This window comes from Phasianus colchicus, chromosome 3 (assembly GCF_987193195.1).
Source record: "Phasianus colchicus chromosome 3, bPhaCol1.hap1.1, whole genome shotgun sequence".
Classification (NCBI taxonomy): Eukaryota; Metazoa; Chordata; class Aves; order Galliformes; family Phasianidae; genus Phasianus; species Phasianus colchicus.
In genome coordinates, this window is record NC_143438.1 from 14,960,566 (window position 1) to 14,981,610 (window position 21,045).

The following is a 21,045-nucleotide window of genomic DNA, read 5'->3' on the forward strand; positions in this document are numbered from 1 at the left end:
TATTTGTAGTTTTGAAGCAGGTGCTGCTTTGTATAAAGTCAGCAGCGTGGGTCAGGCTATTCCTACTCACTCTGTGTGAGGAAGCAGCCCACGTGGGAGCGTGTGCTTGTTATTTCTTCGGGGCAATCAGTGAAAATGGAGGTGAGCTGGTGAAGACTTCAGCTTGGACTGTGTTTGCCTCTGTAACACAAAGAGCTAGTGAAAAGCTGAAGAGGAGCAGGGGCTAATTATGGCAGGGTGGAAGCGTGAAGATGTGTCTGAATCGGGTGCTCTGCTTGTGAGAGCAAAGAGAGTGCCTCGTGTTTGTGTGCACTGCTGTAAGGGAACGCACCCACAGGCACAGCTATCGTTATCTGGAGTAGCTGAATGGAATATGCACAGAAAGAGTGCAGGTCTCTGTCCCCTCAGCTGTAGCAGGAGTATTGAGCACCGCCCCTGAGCTGGCAAGGCAGCATCTCCTGCCCTGTAGAGCAGGGAGTAACTAAGGTGAGCAGAGTCTGCCAAAGAAGAGGATGGTTTTGGATTTGTTGTGTCTGATAAAAAAGAGAAAAGGGTGGTCGGCTTTAAAAGTTACTTTAGGTGTTCTTGACCTCATCACCAGGACACCTGTGGCAGCTGCTGCCTCAGTGCCTTCTTCACTGACCTCCACGAAAGCTTTGTGAATAACTTTTGATATGAAGAGGTCCTTCTTCGCTGACATCCTTGTGAAGTCAGCCTGAGCAGGGTCAAAAGCATTTTGTATCCCCATGTTGCTCAAAGTGGATGTGAGATCATAATTTTCTTCCATCTTTAACTTGGGCAGGTACAGTTCCACTTCAACTTTCATCATACTGGCTGAGTTTGACCATTCAGCTAATTTTTCATGGGTCAGGTCTCTTTCTACCTGCAATGAATTTTATAAGAATATAGTCATGATACAACAGGAAAATAGAAGGCACGCACACTTTGGTGTCTGATGCTCTATATTTAAAAGGTCCAACTACCAGCTGTGGGTACAGCTGAAACATGCTGCGTATTCTTAGGATGTGGTCCTGCATAATGCTGAGTGACCTATACTCCTATCTGTTTCCTTAAATGCAGTGAGGTGTAGAGTGAACCTTCAGAATAATTCATTATTTTGGACATGGATATGAGAAGTATTGCTTTTATGCAGTGTCCAGCTTAACCATATTAATAAGTGCTTGGTATGTGTGAATATGTAAGGCATTTCTCTTAGTAGTGCTAAGTGGAATGCATGGGACCTCAAGAACAAATAAAAAGATGTTTGCCCTGATGTATTTAGATTCAGAAACTAATCCTGGCATGATCATGAGTGGCTGCTGGTACCTCATTGGTCAAGCACTGAGTTTGAGAAGCATCGTTATAAAATATCAGGTGAAAATCTGGCCTGCAGATGCTGTAAAATTGATTAGTAGAGCTTTCAGAAGATTAATTCTAGGGCATGGTGGTTTAGATTTCATTCTCGCTTTCATTATTCTTCTATTCTGGAGATAGAAAAGGAGGCACCAAATAGGCTAAGAAAGTAGAGTGAACGCATTTTTTTAGGTATATCTTCAGGTAGATTATTGTGTTTGCATCATTAACAGATGCCCTGAAACCTAGGCTGAGAAGTCATTGTGTCATTTGAAGTTCATTCTTCCTCACTGCTTTCACTAATTTCTGTTAGTGCTTTGTAGTGCATGTGATGCAGTATGTCAGTTTTACCAGCTCCAGCCCAGTGGTGTTATCGCTGATGTCATCTGGTAGGAGTACAAACATGCTGAGTTCATTTTCCACATATGGCAGCTCAATAATTTTGAATTTCATTGTTTGTTCATGGAGCATCAAAAACGTATCTCTCAGAAACATCATCTGTACTGGTTTAGTCTTGGTCTGTGAAATGATTCATATGTTTTTTAAAGAAAAAGAAAAAGATAAGTTGTACTTTTTCCGTAAGGTGAATGGTAAAGAATACTTGCTTTGCTGAACTGAAGGCAAAAAAATTGTAAACAAGTATAAGACTCATCATCATTTGAGTACTTTTCCAGTGCCATTTCTCCTGTTTCAAAGCCGCAGAGATCTTAAAATAATATATATATATATGGACACTACCTGATAACGTAATTACATGCAATGTATTTCTCACTCTTTTGAAAGAGTTAGCTTTGGTAGGCAAGTAACTACTTTGTTTGTTTCAAGTTTTTCCCAAAACTACATTTCTCGAGTGAATGTGTTGATTGGGAGGAAAACAAATCCAGACTTTCATTTTCTGGATGTCATCAGCTCTTTTACATACTTCCAGACAGTACTAATTGATTGAATTTACCTATGAACCATATTTGCTGTGACCTCTGCTAGCTTTTTCTCTTTCCCAAACTGTAGAAGTTTGGATTACCAAACAAAATTGTATTACACAATAATCTATTGTATTACACAATAATCCTCTGAACTCTTATGTTGTATTATGTTCAGAGACCTTCACTGATATATCCACTCTCTCTTTTCCATTGTTACACAAGTGCAAAAGCTTATCTGTTTGCAGGCTTTGCTATTAGCCACCCTGTGAATGAAACCCTTTCTATGCACTGTGTACTATTACAGGTCCTAAAACTGCATATGTAGTGTAGTAAGTTTGAGATAACACAACCACAGTATCGACACAATTGCTTCACATCACCAGGCATACAAAAGGTGTTTGCACTTATAATCTATGTCAAACAGGGTAAGTGTTTCGATTGAAAATTCTTTTTGCTCGCCTTTGACACAAACCAAAAATATGCATGCTGTCAGCTACTGCGAATTGTCTGTGTACAATCACTGAAATACTGTAAGCTCAGTCGTGCCCACAATGCGTGATGAACACATCATCCATATGCATCTGGATAAAATGACAAACCCTCCTGAAAATTCCACATGAGGTTCTATGCAGTGGGCAGGGTATTTGGAAAAACATATAGTTTAGATTAGTTGAGCTCAGATTATACAACCTCTGTCTGAAAGGCATGAAAAAGAGACCTAGGTGTCCAAGTACTGTTCTCAGAAGTAACTGAATTCCTTCTGAAAACGGTATCTCAGTACTTAGAGAAATCTCCTCCTATCCTTAGGCTGCTTAACCATAGTGTTTTCAGTTGTTTTGGTTCCAGGAAGCTACTAACTTACCTGAAAATCCTATTCTCGTGCATCTGTATAAATGAGACTGTCGATTTATTTTCACTGTTGCTGTTCTCAGAGTTGATACCATCTGCTTCTACTATCAGTGGCGTTGCGGTGGCATATGAAATGCACGTGAAATACTTAGGGGATTCTTGTTCTGCAATAATAGACATTTTGAAGGAGTTTACCTTGCTTAATCTGAAGGGCATCTCAGATGTATCTTTTTTCAGAAATCTCTTTTCCCAGTTTCCTTTGAAGTAAATAGCATTTACTAAGACCAATACAGAGTGAGAATCAAGAGATCCTGCAGGTAGCAGATTCTGGATCTTCCCTTAAAAATCAATCAAATAGAACTGTTAATTCGGTATGTCTGCACGACTCACCAATTTCAGATGTGCTTTCTCTGTGCCTAGCTATCTAGAAAAAGTGTTTGCACTGGAAGATTTTTTTCCCTGTACATTTTTCATGGTGTACATAGATAAGTGGCTTTTGAAGCATGACTATTTTTTAAAACATTTATATCAGTTTTAGTAGTAAAAGATGTTAAGTGTGTAACGCCTGGAGCTTCTGTGAAGTTAGCTGCAAGCTTGCAGAAGTAAAACCTTCATTAATCAGACTGGACTTATCCAGTATCTACTTCTGCTTCCTTATGAACAGAAATAATTCAGAAGAGGCTTTGATATGAAGAGGGAAAGACTTTGCAAGGGACAACAGTTAGTTTTGGTGGTAGGCATCCTTCAAGACAGTTAACTGTAATTTGCTCATCATTTCCCCCCAGTTTCCATTCTTTATGGATCCCTTACAACAGGAGCAATTTGAGTGGAAACGCAAATGATTCTGAAGTCAGAGAAGAAAAAGCCGTAAAAGCAATACTTACTCTCAGTTTCATTTTCAACCCAGGAATTGATCTGTGCTCTGGCTTGTTCCACATCTGTCTTAAAGTTCAGAGCTTGTGGCTTTGCTTGGTAGTACCTTGTGATGAGTTCTAAAAATTTCTGAAAGATGTGTGCGTATATAGTAAATTTTAGCACAAAAATAGTAGAAAAAGATAATTTCAACAGATTATGCAATCTACTAATACATACTTGAAGAAAATGTAATTAATTTGAAACTAGATAACCCTTAAATTCTGATACATTCTATGATGATGGCCACTAATATGATCAGAGGGCTGATATAAAAGGGAAGAATAGTCTCACATACAGTTGAAACAATGTTTTTAGATTTGCTTCAGAGTCAAGGAAGCTGCCAAGAGTTTGTGAGGTCAATAGAAGGTCAGACATAAAGGAAATGTGATGGTAGAATAAACTAGAACTGACTTTTACGCTGCTGTCTTCTATGAAGCTGTTCAAGGAAATTCCCAGCAGGAAATTCCTTGATTAGTCTTAAGCCATAATTACACAAAAGTAGAACATGAGCAACAAGCATTCAGTAGGACTGATTTAATTAATGACTTAGTAATTACTCAGGAGACTAAAACTACCTCCAAGATGAAAGAACGGTAACCTTATTTAACAGTACCTTCCAAGAAACTGGAAGGTGATTAATACAGGGTCATTTCTTAAAAAGATTTCAAAGATACAAAGAATTACAAACTTATGAGTCTCACAGGGCAAATGAATAAGCAGGCCTACTGGGCATGTAGATAAGCATGATGTATTGGAACAGCATTTTGTAATAGGAAGTCCTTCATCACAAATCTTTTGGAGGTTTTTGAAGGTGTCAAGAAGCCTGCAAATGAGAAGGTCAAACCACTACCGCCAATTTGGATTACCAAAAGGCATTTTGGAAGACTTCTCACCAAAGGCTTTTGAAGAAGCTGAATATACATGGGACTGCAGAGAAAAATCTTGTTTAAAAGGCTGGAAACTAAGAGAAGCAGGAAATAGTTTCCTGTAGTTCAACTGTAGAACTCTTATAGTTCTAAAGGCTGCAGTAGATTTAAAAGGCAGAACATTTGGAAAATTGTGATTGTCAGATACGTATGTCAAATACTCCTTATGTAAAAATATTCTTAGGCAGAAATGTTCAACTCACAGGCAGTAATGGGTAGGTCTTGTCCTCAAACAGTTGGTTAGCACTTTTCAGCAAGTAAGTGTTATTAGGTTTGTTGATGGCAGAAAGGAGTTCTTTGAAGCCAGAGTGGATGTTTTCAGTTTCGTCATACTCAGAACCCTTGGGAAGAGGCACCAGTTAGTATGGAAATATTTGTGTCTGAAGCATTACACCTTCCGTGGTTATTTAAAATCCCCAGGTCATTTCAAATTAAAAGGTGTGTGCAGGGATGGAGCTCTTCTTGGGGTATCTCTCACTTCTGCAGCACTGTGCATAACTGGATAAATTGTTTTATGTCTGTGGGGTTATGATTTCATTCTGTGGAGCTGCTTACATCTTTGAGAACATCAGCTGTCCTCAGGTGGTGCACCCTGGATGTTGGGTCATCTCATTTCAGTACACTCAAGCCTAATTTTGATTATCACAAAAATCATTAAGGCAACATTGCAACTTTTGAGGAGCTACTCTGTTCAGACAGACACTGAAATCAGGAAATTGAGTTGATTTGGATTTTCTGTTTGATGTGAATTTTGCTGTTGCTGTTTGGAATTTGGAAGGAACCTGTCCAGAATGTGTGTGTTGATGGTTTTAGAGAGCAGGAGCTTGCTTGTCAGCTGTGGCTTTGGTACTGTGGGGGTAAGCTGCTTGTCCCTTCCTCCTTATGAACCACTTCAGTGTAATTGCCTGCTCTGTGGCAAATACCATGCTCTATTACATGTAAGACATGAAGATTCTTTGCTGCTCATGCATAGGGATTTGTCATAAGATTTGTGAGGAGGCATTCCTTGCTCTGGTATTTTTTCACACAAGCTGAGACGCAGGCTTCCAGAAAGAACGTGTGGGGAAGAACTTGGTAGTCAGACAACAGCATAGTAGATAGGTTTTGCAAGGCAAGGGGGGCATAGTGAAGAGGTCATGGAGAGAAATGCCTGGAGGACTACACCAGGCAGACCTTCCTACAACTTACAAAGGCAGTGAATAGCTTAAATGAACATGGGCATAATGACTTATCTTGAATATTAATCCAGATGGAGAATGATGTAACTGCTCTTTTTTATTTCCAGTTTTTCTAATTTGGTTTGTTTGAGCTCTCCTTTAGTTTCCATGCTAAAGAAATGCAGCTTGTTAGAGTTTACAGGCCTTTGAGGCTTAAGGAGTTCATTTGAAAAAAAAAGTTCCATTCAGTTCATTCTGCTGTCAAGTCTTTGGGGAGCTGATGAGCAAGGGTGAATCAGCGTGTGTTGGCTTAGAGGGGAATTTAGTTTGTCTGATGTGTCTATGCATGGCAAAGGTTGAACAGAGTTTAAGAGGGCAGGACTGGAGTCAGATGTGAAGGCAATGGCTGTTTTGCAGTCCAGAAAAAAAATCCTGAAGTTAGTAAGAATATTAGTTATTCCTATTGCCATAGACCAGTTAAAAGCAAGTAACAAAGTGTGAAAGTCAATCAAAATGCATCTAGTGTCTCTGTTCTGCTTTGAAGTTCTCAGTTTGTGAGTTCTACAGTAATATTACCTGCTTGTTCACATTTTTATGTATAGTTCTTACTTCAATAGGACAGTAGGTATAGACAAACAAATTTTAGAAGGTTAAAGCAGTTGTGCTGAGCTAGTCGTGCTGATCCCCTTCTCAGAGATTTGTTTCTGTGAGTCTTTACCACGTCTCCTTTCTTTGGTTTCCCCGGAGAAGGTGCTGTCATCTCAGAAGGACTTTCTTCTCTTGCAGGCAGATTAAAATGAAGAACCTGTGGCAGTAATACATTTTCCTAAGGACAGTTTGTTTGTGAAGATAAAAGTGCTCTAGTGTTATGTAATGATGTTAGTTTTCTATTTAGGATAATTTTGCGATTGTTCCCTGTAAGTCTTTTAAAGTTACAGAGAACAAGACCTTACTCAGATTTAGATTCTATAACCATATCATAATTATATTAATTTTAGTCATATTTACTATTTAACAACATATCAATATGATTGCTCAGACGTGTTTATTTGGAAAAATGGTCAAGTCATGCTTAGCAATGTGGAATTTATTTTCAGATCATTGTCAGTCAGAACAAACAACATGGTGTGGTTCAGAGTCTTACTATTGGGGCACCAATGTGCAACTCGAGTACATTACACAGAGAAATGCATATGTAAATGCATATAATCTAGGAGTACACTACTGAAATTTTTGCAAAAGTCATAAGTGGTATCATATTTTCATTTCTAGTATACCCTCATTATTCATAGAATCACAGAAAGGCTTCGGTTGGAAGGGACCTCAAAGGTCATCAAGCTCCAACCCCCACTACCATAGGCAGGGCCACCAACCTCCACATTTAATACCAGACCAGGCTGCCCAGGGCCCCATCCAACCTGGCCTTGAACACCTCTGGGGAAGGGGCATCCACAGCCTCCCTGGGCAGCCTGTTCCAGCACCTCACCACTCTCTGTGAAGAACTTCCCCCTGATATCCAATTTAAACTGTTCCTTCTTCATGGGTGTAATACCTTATTTATGGACTAACCATGTCACAAGCAAAGAAGGATGTTGTTGCTGTGCAGCCAAGCTTGGGTTCAGAGAACTTACTAACTGGGTGTGGAGAATGAGAAGACAGTCTCTAATGTCAGTAACTTCACTCTGCCAGACCAATTGCATTGCTCTGCCAACTGTAAGTGTAAGCTAAATGTAGAGGTAGTAGCAGAGAAGAGAGCTCTTGGAAGAACAGTGTCCTGCAGGACATTGCACCCAACATGATAACAAATCACTGTTCTCTCTTGTTGCTCCTTTTTGTTCTGCATAGGCAAGTGAATAATGCAAGTCATGTGGGAGCCGGCTTTAAAATGATACACTGCTGATTTCAGATCTTACCTTAGCTATCTGGATTGCTGTGTCACCTTTTGCACCTAGGTGGACCATAGCGAGAGCAGTTGCAATACACCAAGGAGCAAAGAAAATGTTTTGTCCTTTGGATGTTTCATCCAGCTTTTTGTAAAGGTCCACGGTGAAGCTGTTGGTTGATGCTGAGAAGGACTCCATTGGTACAGCCTGAGTCAGATGATGAGTAGAGAAGGGTGATGACTGCTTCTTCATATTAAAAAAAAAAAAAAAAAGGAGAATTGCTGATGGGAAATTGCCTGCACCCTTGTAAACACACTGTTGGGATGGCCCTGTAATGGCCAAAATGCCAAGTACAGTCAGAAAGCAAGTCTCTTTTTAAGACCTGCGCTATTTCTCCCTTTCCCATCACTCTCAAATGTTTATATTCTTATTTCAGCTCTTTCACTTATTCATCATCAGATAAACACTATTTTAGTTAGGAATGTTTTCACAAACCAAAATTGTTTTTAAAAAGCATTTACTTAAATTTCATAGAATTATTCTGAGGGAGTGGAAATAGAGATATTTCCCACTGTGCTGCTCTGAGCTTTTATTGCTGTTTCCTTAAACTTCATTATTTTCTGCTGAAAGAAGTATTGTGAATTCATGCCATTTGTCACATGCTTTAGAAGGCTGATGGAGATCTGTAGATTGTTATTTGATGTTTGTGAACACAGGCCTACATTTGTCAACTGTAGCTGGATTTGTTAATGACTGTTTTTCACGTAAACTCTTGTGTCTTACATTCAACTCCAAACAGTTCCCATTTTAAGCAACAGCTCTGCTCTTGTTTCATTCTGGTTTATCAGAACCTGCACATTTCCCATTCTCTTTCTGCTTCTGTATTTATGGGACAAAATCGAAGATAATAACAAAAACATAGAAACCCCAGGGTTAAAGTAATTTTTCATACCTGGATCCAGAACAGATCCGTGGTTCTAACTAACATTTTCGATGAATATAGTACTGTTGACAAATATTAGGATAAATTCAGAGATTTCCATTGTCAGTGCAGAATTGCATCAAGTGAAAGACTAAGCATTAGCTCAATGAAAATGACTGGAATTTTCAGTCCAGCTTCACTCACAGTTTGCATGCTTAAATCAAAAGCAGCAGCTGTTCAGTCTTAGAGATAGCTGGAGCTTTGGGGATTCTTAAATTTGTATTTCAAAGCTTCCCAGTGCTCCAAAACAGCTTTGAATCATTCTCAAGTATGCTTCAGAGGTGAATGCCCTGCAGCCTAGCTCATACCTTAAGCATTTTACCTTAAGCCTGGTATTTCTTACTGTTGTGCCTGGAGGAGCTAATCGGCTAGATACTGCCAGAGCATATCGAGGGAACTGGGCTGAGCTGAATGTTTTTGCTTAAAGAATTTCAGGCAGTGTCTCCACTATTGCCAGAGCATGTCAGAACTGAATCTGCACACAGCAATCAAACATTTCTAGGGCTTGAGTATGTGTGTTTGTATGAACACTGCTTGTCTAATAACTGCTTTGGTCATCCAGGAAAGGAAAAGGCTGGATGCTGATCCAGTAGTTATTTAACACGAATAAAGCAGAGGCTTGAATAGTGCTGATTGTCTAAAACATTGCAGTATGGAGTAATGCAGTCACGTGTGTTCAACTCCAGGATCAGTAGGAGTGCATTATCATCTGCATTCTGTGTTCTGTCCTCTGATTCTAAATCTCTAAATCAACTCGTAGTCTGGTAATTAAGGCACCCTGCCTGCAAGTGAGGACACTTGTGCTCAGGCTGCGTACGTTTTGCCCAGTCTGGATGTGCATCCTGAACACTGTGCCCTTTGTGCAGTATTTTCCTAAAGGCTGCAGTTTGTATGAACACTTGAATGCTCCATTTCCCTGCATGACATTTAAGTTACCATTTACCCACTCCATTCTGGACAATTTATAGGAATTTTTAAGACTGTCAAAATAAAGCTGGTTATTTAGATATGAATATTTACATTACCTGAAATCCTGCGAGAGGGGGAACAGTTAAGATGTTTCTTCAGTCGGGATCTGTGGCGGTCTGTGAGGCAATGAATACTTTTGGAAATGTAGAAATGGTTGCACCTCCCTTCTCTTCCCAACATCCTCTTCTTGTATTAATGTGTCTGTTCCCTCATTTATTCCCATTTCTTTTCTCCATCACTGGCTTTCAGAATTTTAGAGAGAGATGAAGGGAGAGAGGTCAGTTCAAAACCACTGATAGTTGGTGCATGTCCTGAAATGTGAAGCCCAGCATGCCCTTTTCCCAGTGGTGCCCTTCTCAACCTTTCTGCAAGTATGTAGGAATTGCAGAAAAGAATATAGTCACAGTGCCCTGACAAGGGCTGTACTGAAATAATTCTACAGTTTCCTCATCTTTTTACTCTATGAACTAGGGAATTAAGAGAAACTAATCTCAAAGATTTGGCTGAAAAGGAGTACTAAAGTAGGCTGTTAGTGTCATTCATACTGTCATTCAGCCTGATGACCTACAGGCCCTGCACTGTGCTGAGCTTATTATCTTCTAGGAATGGAGGAAGTTTGCAAAGCTGCTTGGAAGCTCTGCTTGTAATTATTTTATTTACTGAAACTGTTTGTTGTTTTGTAATAGAGAGCAGAAGTAGCAGATTGTATGAAATCAGAGATCAGTGAAGATATAATGCAAGACAGTTATCTGTATATAGGCATTTTATTTTAACCAATGTAATTAGCAATTCCAGTTTTTATCTACTTGACTTGGATTAAAGGCATCAATCCATTCCCTTTGCAGTCATTATCTATATCTTCTACTACATGTATGGTTACTTAGGAGTGCCTTAGGAGTGTCCTCTGCCCACAGTTATGACACATGCAGAGTACACCAGTTACCAGCATGCAGTCAACCTGTGTGGAAGAACATTAGTATAAAGAGTACATATTTAGAACTAGAATTAAATGTTTATGTTGCTTTCACTTTGAGTCTAATTGATACATACACAGTGCAGGGTTTCAGGGGTGACATAAATGCTTATCTTTTTTCACATGTTCTCTCTCTAAGTATGCACATTTTTCATACCTGTAGTATCCATCTCATTTTCTTTCTTCAGAAATCTATTGAACGCTATTATGTTTAGTTATTTGGTTAAGAAATGTTCTTGCTACATATCTGAAACTGTCATTACCTGTTTGGTTGAATATTTAGGAGAAGTAAGAAAGCAGTTAATAGTGATAATTACTGTACTACAAACTACAAAGATTGGCCAAAAATACAGGAAAATTACAAAAGGGTGCCCAAACTGTGTGGACACTCTGTGGTATCTACTGCAAGATCCTGTTTAGTAAGAGTGAGTAGAGTTTCAAAGGGGAGAAAATATGGGAAAGAAAAGGTGCTCTTGGTTTTGCTGTGCCACGTGGAGGAGAGGAAATAATGGCTTACTGTAAACAGAATGGTAGAAACAACGTGTTGCATCAAAACCCCTGCCTGACTTACTGGCCACAAGTAGGTTGGTCTCTGACAAATGGTCATTAAAAGTTTTCTGATAAAACAAGTCTCTTTTCTCAGGCATTCTGATGAAGTCATCTTTCATCCTCAGCTTTCTCAGTGTGGATGTGAGGTTGTATCTTTCTGTCTATTCTGTTGTTGTACTCCTGTACCTGTGATCAGTTTACTCTGTAGTTTGGTACATCTAGGCATTCACACTTAAACCTGGTTAAAAAAACTGTACAATTTAAAATCAGTACTAGACTAAGTCCAGTTACAGTTTTTTACTCTGTGGGAAGTTCCATTCAGCATTGTCCTACAAGAGAGGAAAGGAGAATTAGCATCACAGTGGTTGCAATAGACATTTAAGTGACTGGAGTATAAATAATATTTAAAAAGGGATTTTCTTGTTCCAGTTACTGATGGTAAAATAAAAACCTTACAAAGTATTGATTCATTTGCATCTTAGTTCTAAAATAGGTTGTATTGTTGCTGTTTTTTTCTGTATCCAAGCCTTGAGTACTAAAAATACACCAGCACTGTAACATTCCTTGTCTTTATCATTCCGTACTCTCTCTGCCATTTCTGCTTGTTGTGGGTCAGCCTACCACAGAGGTGGGCACTACGGTGAAACTCATGAAGAACAAGGAGAGTGAGAGTAGTCAGGATTGATATATGAAGGGGAAGTCATGCTTAGCCAGCCTGATTGCCTTCTAGGATGAGCCAGCTAGCCTCTTTGATGAGGGGAGAATACTCAATGTTTACCTTGGCTTTAGAAACTATCTTTAATACTCCTTTCCTGTAAGGCTGCCTGAAAGCCTGCCAGGCTGACAAATGACGGGATGGATAAGTGAGCCCAGCCAGGCCCAGAGAGTTGTGATCAGTGGCACGAAGTCCAGCTGAAGGTGAGTCTCTAATGGTGTAATCCAGAGGTTAATACCAGTGTCAGTACTATTTTTACATTCATTAGTGACCAGGATGCTGAGATAGAGCATCACCCTCACCAAGTTTGCAGACAATATAGAACTTGGAGGAGTAGATGATACATCATCCAACCAGAAGGATTTTGCTGCCATTCAGAAGGACCTGAACAAACTGGAGAATTCCAATTCTTAACTTTTTTATTATTATTATTAAGGTTTTACTCACCATATGCAAGCGTTTATCCTCAAGTCCTTGCTATGCTGACTATTCCATCCTGACAATAACTTCTTTGTGTTTTTACTTTACTTTTATTGTGTAGTTTTCACTTGCGTGCTTTTCCACACCTTAGTACATTTCTTTGTAAAGCTGAGTCAGCAGCATGCAGCTGGGCTGAACCAAAGTGAGTCCTCAGTGACAGACAGCTGAACCCTGAGCTGGGGGTTACAGATGAGGGAGGGCACTGAATTTAGAGGCAGCACAGTGTACAGAGAAGAAGGCGTAGATATACTTTGTTGGGTGGAGGTATATTTCCAAATAGACTATCTTTTGTTGAGGTATAGGGTGAGCTGTAATTTAAGGTGGAATTTTGGTAGGAGTATATGTTTTTACAGTACTTCCCTCCAGCATGCAGATCTTGTTGATTGAAATAATGTTCTCTCACTTGTAGTAGCTGGATATTGTAATGGCTACAAAACTTTACGCAATTCCTGTAGGCCAAGGAAAGCACACCTGCTGCCCTCCTAAGCTAATGGAAGAAACTGATGTTATTGATACAGCATTGGATGTTTGGAAGTCACTCTTTTGGGCTGTTTGCTCTGGTCAAACTTTTATTTCAGCCCCTTCCAAGGGGGGCTGATAGTGCAATAAGCAGCGGTTAAAAGTGGAAAACTGATTGCTTACAGTGAAAGCAAGTTCAGATCACAGAATCATAGAAGTTGGAAGAGGCCTCTTGGAGATCATCCATCCCCTGCTAAAGCAGCTTCCTACAGCAGGTTGCGCAGAAAAGCATCCAGGCAGGTCTTGAATATCTCTAGAGAAGGAGACTCCATAAGCTCTCTGGGTTGCCTGTTCCAGTGCTCTATCACCCTCAAAATAAAGAAGTACTTCCTAGTGTTTTTATTGAATTTTCTGCATTGCAGTTTTTGGCCACTGCCCCTTTTGCTGCACACCACTGAAAAGAGTCTGTGCCTATTCACTTGACTCCTGGACTTTAGATATTTATAAACAATGATGAGATCCACCCTTCACTCTTTTCTTCTCCAAGCTGAACAGTCTGTGGTCTCTCAACCTTTCTTCCTATGGGAGATGCTCCGGGCCCCTAATCAACTTTGCAGCCCTCTGCTGGACTTTCTTCAGCAGTTCCCTGTCTTTCTTGAACTGAGCCCAGAACTGGGCACAGTACTCCAGATGTGGCCTTACCAGGTCAGAGTAGATGGGGAGGATCACCTCGCTCAACTTGCTGGCCTCACTCTTTTTAATTCACCCCAGAATACCATTGGCCACCTGGGCCACAAGCGCACACTGTTGGCACATGGTCAATCTGTTGTCTACCAAGATACCCAGCTTTTTTTCCTCAGAGCTGTTTTCCAGCAGGCTAACCCCTGATGTGTACTGATGCATGCAGTTATTCCTCCCCAGGTGCAGTACCCTATGCTTTTTCTTGTTGAAGCTCATTGGGTTCCTCTCCACCCAACTCTCCAGCCTGTCCAGGTCTTGCTGAATGGCTGTTCAGTCTCCTGGCCTGTCAGCCACTCCTCCCAGTTTCATATTGTCAGCAAACTTGCTGAGGATGCACTCTATTCCTTTATCTAGATTATTGGTGAAGATGTTGAACAAGACTGGGCAAATGCCTTAACTCTGTTATCTCATCACAGGCTTTGATTTGATTTGGTGTGTCTAGTAAATGTCTAGGATAACATGTTGAACAACAGTGTTTTCAGTGTTGTATGAAATCTAGTGGGAGTAAGACACTGGTTTATTAGAGTGTTTCAGAACTTTGTCATTAGTGGTGATGTGATGGTTGGTTTGAAACACCAAAAGTGGAAATGTGTGTCAGCCATTCATTGTACAGGATGCTCTAAAAGTGTTAGGTGATTTAGAATCTTGCATAGCACAAACACAGTTCCAAATTCATTTATTATTGTAAATGTAGATCATGGCAAAATAATGAAGTGAAACATGCATAAAAATCTTACTGGTGTTTCTGTCAATACCGGGACTATCTTAGCTGAAAGGCACTCATAAGTTACAAATCATACATTTATCAATGATCCAGGTAGCAAGGAAACTGTGCAGATGTTAGCCAGGAAACAGATACAATTACATTAAATTGAAAATGGAATGCAGATTTGAATTGTTTAGATCACATTTCAATAAGAGGTAGCAATAAGGCATGTTGCTGTAGTTTTCTTGGTCTTATTGCTGGTTGGGATGCTTATCAACCTCAGTCTTGAGCGTTCAAAGAAATAAGGACAAAATGCAAGGTGATCAGAGTTTAGCAATTATACATCAAGCATTTGCTTTCTATGAAAGGCAATTTCATTGGCATAATGGAAAGGAGCAGTAGAGAGACAATCTTTGAGGCACATGGTGGTGTCTGGGTGCTGCCTTACTTAAGAAAAAAGACATATATTTCCAGTACTTATGGCTATACGTTGAAAGCTGAGCTTTTAACACTACAGTTCACGTTTTTCGTTTGAAAAGTGAACTTTGGATCCCTCTGGAAATGAGGAATAATTCATTCTACTGGGCAGCAGAGTCTGCCAAAAAACAGGATCGTTTTGGATTTGTTGTGTCTGATGAAGAAGTGGAAAGGGTGATCAGCCTTAAATGTCAGAGCATAGTTGATAGCTGTAGCTGTTAATGATACAATTACAGCAGTAGCAGCAGCTGCCTCAGTGCCTTTCTCATCAACTGCAACAAAAGACTGATGAACGACTTTGGAAATACACAAATCCCTCTTATCAGTCATCCCTCTGAAATCAGCTTGGAAGCTGAAGGCACTTGTCATTCCCATGTTCTTCAGAGTATCATGGAGGTCATATCTGTCCTCCAGTGAGAACTTAGGCAGGTGCAGATCTACAAGAGTTTCTGTCATCTTCTTTGAATCAGCCCATTCCGACAGCTTCTCATAGGTGAGTTCTCTTTCCAGCTAGTGTTTAAGAAATAAGAGGAATTCGATAATTGCAAGGATAAACCAATAATTAATAAACCAATCATTAATTATGATTGTCTTTTTTTTAAATCAAATTTTTTAAACAGTTTTTTAAATGGCATATTTAACATTCAGCTGAAAAACATGAAATATAAATTGCTTTCACTGATGACCAGAGAATAGGCTGCAAAGCAAATGTGAGGCATAATGCTACAAGTTTTTGAGTGCTATTTCTGCCAAATTAATTGCAGAAGAAAGAAAGGACCATATGGTTATCAGTCTGTCCTTGCTCTGATGACTGAGTGGTGATACAGAATGGGTGTAGCATAACTTCTTACCTGCTCAAGACCAGTAGTGCCATCTTTGATGTCATCAGGAAGTAGGATGAACATACTGAGTTCACGTTTCACATATGGAAGCTCAATCATTTTGAAGTTCATTTTTTCCATTATAAGAACTGGAAATGTGTTTTTCATATACATCATCTTCACGAGCTTGGACTTGTTCTGTAAGGTATTTATTTGTCGGTTAGAAATTATTCTTTGAAAAAAGGAATCCCTTGTAAAGAGGAAACTTTCACAAGCAGCTTTTGTAACAGAGATTTGACATTCTTTTTCCAAGGCTTTTCTTGACTGGACAATATTGCTGATCTTATCTCTTGTCCCAGAGTATTTTGCTGGGGACTGAGCTAACTGATTTTCTCTTTTCCCCAGAACATGCACATCAGCCCACAGAGGAGAGAGGAAGGGAGCCAGAAATGTCAGCAAGAATTAGGGGGACAGAGCATTCATGGCATACAGCCACTCAACACTAAAGCAGCGAAACAACTACGGTGTAAGAGGATAAATGTTGTGCAGCCTTTTTGTGATCTCCTCTCTCTGGCAACATTACCTCTAGTCTCACTCAGCCATGCACCCATCCTGTGGAGCTGTGCTGCTGCAGCTGTATTCACAGTTGGATTGTGCAGCACAAAGGTGTGGGTACTGTACTCACCCATAGCATGGCATGCAGTTCCTGTCCAGGAAGCACGGACTCTCAATATCTGATTTTTACAATCTAGCCCTTATATCTCAGTTTTGCAAAAAGGCTTTAAGTGACTCTAGCATTTTTGGAAACTGTGTTCTGTCTGGATCTAGTTATCCTTTGCCTGAGCAGCATCTTAATTTTCATAAATGTTGGTGAGCTGACCACTGACACATTTTGCTGTAAACAACTTTTCAGAGAGTCTATTTACCAAGGAATGCCTAAAGGGTGGATGAAATAAAAGGTGGTAACAGTAGGTGCATAGTCCAGTCTGCTTGCTGTAAGGAGGGCACCGGAGGAGCTTACCTTGCTCAGTCGGAAGGGTTGCATAGATGTGTGTCCTGCCTGAAATTTCACTTCCCATTCTGCCTTGAAATAAATGGCATTGACTAAGATTAACTTGGTTATGCTTTTCACATCATCCGAACTCAGCAAATTCTCGATTTTACCTTTTAAAATCAGAAAAGTCAGGCTTTACTCCAGTGTAACAAAGTGAGGACACGTTTTGATTCTTTATTCGCTCTGTTCAACTCCTTACTGAAAAAATGCAAGCCTCAGTGCCCTACTCCCTGAATTACTTCCCTGACATAAACCAGTTAGTCTGTTTGCTGTTTGCTGCCCAGTTCTCCTGGCTAGCTGACAGCAATTGGCTCCTGCCTGAAAAAATGCCACAGTTTCATGGCAAGCAACTAGAAGCAGACAGCCATTTACTGCCCACACCAGGAGGCATGACCTGGATGCTACAGCTACAAGTGTGGGAACAGGGTCCCGAAGGGAGCAGCAGGAAGAGGAAGGATGTTGGGGTCGAGCTCAACTTACTCTCAGTTTGTTTTTCCACCCAGGTGTTGATTTCCTTTCTGGTTTGTTCCGGTGCTGTCTTAAAGTTAACCTTCTTTGGCTCTGCCTTGTAGTATTTCTTACTGAGCTGTATATATGTCTGGAAAATGGCATATAAAAAGAAAGAAAGAAGGAAATATTCAGTATTGTACAGTATTTTTATAGTCCAGAAAGTAATTTGTTAGCTCTTGGACTTCTTGTTAACTTTTTGCACATAGGCAACTGCAGGATGTAGCCTTTTGCTCTCTATTGAGCAGTGAGTTATCGGTTAAGAAATAACCAAAGGACAAATATTTCCCTTCTCTTACTCTCTCATTCCCACTTTTATTTGGAGAAGGAAAGAAGACTGTGCACATCCCCTGGATGTGCTTGTTTTAGTATCTCATTTTCAATTGTATGTATTGAGGTTCCAGTGATAAAGCTGTACTGCATGAAGAGGAGTCCTGCATTACAGCCAAATGCATTCTTATATCCTGGGAGAAGCCCAAATGGTATTTTCCAGTGAAGTTTATTACTGGAAACCAAGACTCATCATTTGTGGCATTTATGGACAGCTTCAAATCTGTTCTATTAATAACAGGTGAATACAATGAATACAGTGCAAAACTTTTTTTTTTTTTTTAGCAATTTTTCTTAATCCTCTTTGAAATAAAACCATTCAGCTTACAGGCAGCAATGGATAGGTTTTTTCCACATAGATACGGTTGGCACTTCTCAGTGAGTAGGTGTTTCTGGGTTTGTTGAAGGCGGTCAGGAGCTCTTTGAATCCAGAGTGGATGTTTTCAGCTTGCTCATGCTCAGGGTCCTTGGAAAGAGAAACTGTACATTTACCAGTTGCATTTTTTGTATGAAGTTTTTGAAACACGCTAAGGGATAAATGTTGGGGAGGGATTTCTGTTCCTCTCTCTTACTTTTTATCTTTCCAAATTTGCCACTGCTGCAGTTTGCAGGGCTCCATTTATGACCTGATTAACTGATTTACCATATTGTAAACCTTCCAGACTATCCCAGTGACTTATGCTTCTACGCTTTTGAGTCTGAATGAGTGAGGGGAACTGAAATTGGATGTTCTGCAAAGTATACTGGGTATACTTTAAACATAAAGAATGCTGCAAACAAGAAATAGTGGACTGTTTCCAGACATTTTAATTCTTATCTTGTGATTTCAGGTCTAATAGATACCATTCTTCTTCTTTTTGGTCTCCCCCGAGAAGGTCTGGCCACAGAGCTTACAGCTTCTACAGCTTTAGTGAAATGAAGAACCTGCAAATAGAGTTTCCAGAGGTAAGAAGTTGCCATGAAAGAATTTGCATGACCTAAAACCTAATAGAGATAAAACGGTTGTCTTGTTTGGCTCCTTATGATAACTCACTGTGCTGAGGGACACTGGAGCTGTAGTATATGTAAATCCCATACAGTAACAAGGAATAGTATTGCTTCCCTCTGTGAGCATCATCACAGTACTTTTGTCTGCACATTACAAGGCTGAACTCCCTTCCACAGCCATTGCAATCAGCAGTAGCAATGCATTTGTGCAAACCCAAATGTAGTTTTTCCCTATGACGATGGAACAGGGCATCTCAACAGCAGTGCTGGGCAGTGTTGGGCATCATAGCTTCACAGAGCTACTTACCTTTGCCATCTCTTTTGCTGTATTGCCTTTTGCAGCCAGATATGTCAGGGCAAGAGCAGATGATATACTCCAAGGGGAAAAGAAAATGTTTTTGTCCCTATTGGTCTCATTCAGCTTGGTGAAAAGATCAACTGTAAAGTTGCCAATTGATGCTGAAACCTGTTCCATTGCTATAGCCTGGAAAGAAGCAACAGACAGAACTGTAGTATTTGAGTGTCTAAAATGATGTATGCGATGTGTATTAGCGAGAAATGTTACATTTGCAATGCAGTGCATAGGTACCTTTTGAAACTAATAGCCTAGTTGTATGTTATATCTTCTACGCATACATGTGCCACCTGCTGGGAGCAGCAATTTCTTTTAGGTTTTTGTTATCCATCTCATATTTCCCTATAGATGTGTCCTCTTTTATAGATCTGCCCTTTTATTCATGTTTCTTTCTGCCTTTGGTTTTCAAAAGTGTGTAGATTTGTAAGCTGCATATTTTGTTCATTTTCATTCCTAACTCATTATCAAAGTAATGTTTCCAGGGAAGTTTAAGTAATTTTTGTACATAGGACATCTGAGATTTTCACTACCTCATTTTGGATCTAGATAGAATTAGGAGCTAATACTGAGAATGTATTTAGGTGTAACTCTTGGGCTTATGGAATTTTTCTGGCTAGCCACCCATTTCAGATCATATAATGTACAGCAAAGTTGTTATTTGCTTTTGGAGTGTTACCATTTTATTCACAAAGTCTAACTACATTCTCTTCTTTATATTCTGGTAATTTTATTTTCCTCAGAAACTGGCAAATATCTATGTGTGTAAGCTATGAGCATTCCAAACTTTAACTTACCTGTTCAGTAGTACCTTCTTGATGTTGTTTTCTGATAGAGAGACTGGAAAATATTGTTGTTATTATTATGTAAAGAAAGATTTATATTTTTTGAATGGCACTGCAGAAATTGCAGGTCAGTCTCTGAAGTCCACAGATATTTATCAAGTTTTTGGTTACCAAACCACTTCAGTTTTTCTGGTAGTCGTTATCCAGTCTACACCAAATCTGTACCACAGAGTGACATCCTCTCCTTGGAGAACCTGACCAAATGAGCATCAGGATAGAAATCTGTCTTACTCTACTCCTCTGAGTCCCTGTACTGATCATGTACAAGACAGAATGAAAATGGGCTTTGCTTCACCTAAAGTATGAGACTCCTTTATCAAACTGAATATTTTAATTAGTAAGACAACTACTGTCCTGACAAGATTTTCCTTCTTGTGATCAGTTATGCTCCCAACTATTTTCCTTAGCTCACACATTCATTTTCTATAAGGCATGACATCTAGAAAAGCATATATAAAAAATGACTACAGTATAACCCTGGTACATTTTAATATACTTCCACTGTCATGCAAGCTATAGATAACCATTTAAAAACATCAGAAAAGTTATTTAAATTGGTTTAAGTGCTTACCTGTGATCCTGTGAGAGAGAAGAACTGAGTCTTGTCCTGTCAGGTTCTGTGTCTGTGTGTTAAGCAGTGAATAAATTTAGAAATACAGTACTATACACTTCCCTTTCCTTCTCTCCAATGTCAACTCTGTTCCCGCCTACTCAAAGCTTCTCTCTAATGAATCCCAAAAAGATCTCATACAGTTTTGTCTTCCTTGCTGATCTTGTTACGTTCTAGTTCCTTGTTCATCTTGTTAACATTTTGGTTTTAGGCATTTCAAAGGAACAAAGTGGATCATAATCTCGTTTTAACTATTACACCACAATTGTCTACTGAGAGGACAGCAAAACAAATCACTCATTCAATGATCTTCTGGTGTTGTGAAGACAACTGGCCTGTTGTTTAAAATAAATAAATCTAGTAAAATGATTACAGAACCAGAATGCATGGTTTTGGTTTCTGAATGTAAGCAGGTATTGTAGGACTGATCCAACTTTACAGCCTTGTGAAGCCATGACTCTTGTTTCTTTAATAGAGACTGG

At 39.6% G+C, this 21,045-nt stretch overlaps 2 protein-coding genes and 1 long non-coding RNA gene across 11 annotated transcripts in view; 1 reads left to right on the forward strand and 2 right to left on the reverse strand.

Annotated features, from left to right (window-relative positions):
• The first annotated feature begins 54 nt into the window (after positions 1–54).
• LOC149918424 (uncharacterized) overlaps positions 55–21,045 on the forward strand; it is a 46,827-nt gene continuing 25,836 nt past the window's right edge. For 3 of the 5 annotated variants that reach the window (XR_016465020.1, XR_016465018.1, XR_016465022.1), the window contains exons 1-4: positions 77–141; positions 12,299–12,397; positions 16,284–16,404; positions 18,600–18,714. This is a non-coding gene — a long non-coding RNA (uncharacterized LOC149918424). Of the gene's footprint in view, positions 142–12,298; positions 12,398–16,283; positions 16,405–18,599; positions 18,715–21,045 lie in introns of all 5 variants that reach the window. The other 2 variants (XR_016465021.1, XR_016465019.1) reach the window with 2 other exon arrangements.
• Positions 360–8,913, reverse strand: LOC149918425 (heterochromatin-associated protein MENT-like). 3 transcript variants are annotated; one of them, XM_090137025.1, is made up of 7 exons: positions 8,037–8,913; positions 6,842–6,928; positions 5,170–5,307; positions 4,010–4,127; positions 3,321–3,463; positions 1,705–1,872; positions 360–883 (listed from the first exon to the last, which is right to left on the reverse strand). In XM_090137025.1, the coding sequence occupies exons 1-7, from the start codon at positions 8,256–8,258 to the stop codon at positions 482–484; spliced, it is 1,278 nt and encodes a 425-aa protein (XP_089993151.1). In that variant the 5' UTR covers positions 8,259–8,913; the 3' UTR covers positions 360–481. The 3 variants fall into 3 exon arrangements, with proteins under 3 accessions (XP_089993151.1, XP_089993150.1, XP_089993149.1); XM_090137024.1 differs by lacking the exons at positions 3,321–3,463; positions 5,170–5,307; positions 6,842–6,928; positions 8,037–8,913 and adding an exon at positions 3,139–3,289 and having other exon boundaries at positions 4,010–4,086; XM_090137023.1 differs by lacking the exons at positions 5,170–5,307; positions 6,842–6,928; positions 8,037–8,913 and having other exon boundaries at positions 3,139–4,040.
• LOC116226400 (heterochromatin-associated protein MENT) lies at positions 14,534–20,698 on the reverse strand. Of its 3 annotated transcripts, none has more exons than XM_031589275.2 (9): positions 20,525–20,697; positions 19,906–19,948; positions 19,064–19,240; positions 18,613–18,693; positions 18,098–18,235; positions 17,413–17,530; positions 16,900–17,042; positions 15,909–16,076; positions 14,534–15,567 (listed from the first exon to the last, which is right to left on the reverse strand). In XM_031589275.2, the coding sequence occupies exons 3-9, from the start codon at positions 19,229–19,231 to the stop codon at positions 15,154–15,156; spliced, it is 1,230 nt and encodes a 409-aa protein (XP_031445135.1). In that variant the 5' UTR covers positions 19,232–19,240; positions 19,906–19,948; positions 20,525–20,697; the 3' UTR covers positions 14,534–15,153. The 3 variants fall into 3 exon arrangements, with proteins under 3 accessions (XP_031445135.1, XP_089993145.1, XP_031445137.1); XM_090137019.1 differs by having other exon boundaries at positions 19,906–20,147; XM_031589277.2 differs by lacking the exon at positions 19,906–19,948 and having other exon boundaries at positions 20,525–20,698.

Coding starts and splice junctions, on each gene's coding strand:
- LOC149918425 (XM_090137025.1), bottom strand. CDS start 8,258: ATGAAGAAGCAGTCATCACCCTTCTCTACTCATCATCTGACTCAGGCT. Junction 5,308..6,841: donor AACCAAAGAAAGGAGACGTG/GTAAAGACTCAC, acceptor CCTCTTCCCAAG/GGTTCTGAGTATGACGAAAC. Junction 884..1,704: donor ACACCACTGGGCTGGAGCTG/GTAAAACTGACA, acceptor AATTCATTGCAG/GTAGAAAGAGACCTGACCCA.
- LOC116226400 (XM_031589277.2), bottom strand. CDS start 19,231: ATGGAACAGGTTTCAGCATCAATTGGCAACTTTACAGTTGATCTTTTC. Junction 17,531..18,097: donor AAACCTATCCATTGCTGCCT/GTAAGCTGAATG, acceptor GCCATTTTCCAG/ACATATATACAGCTCAGTAA. Junction 17,043..17,412: donor GGTGGAAAAACAAACTGAGA/GTAAGTTGAGCT, acceptor TGATTTTAAAAG/GTAAAATCGAGAATTTGCTG.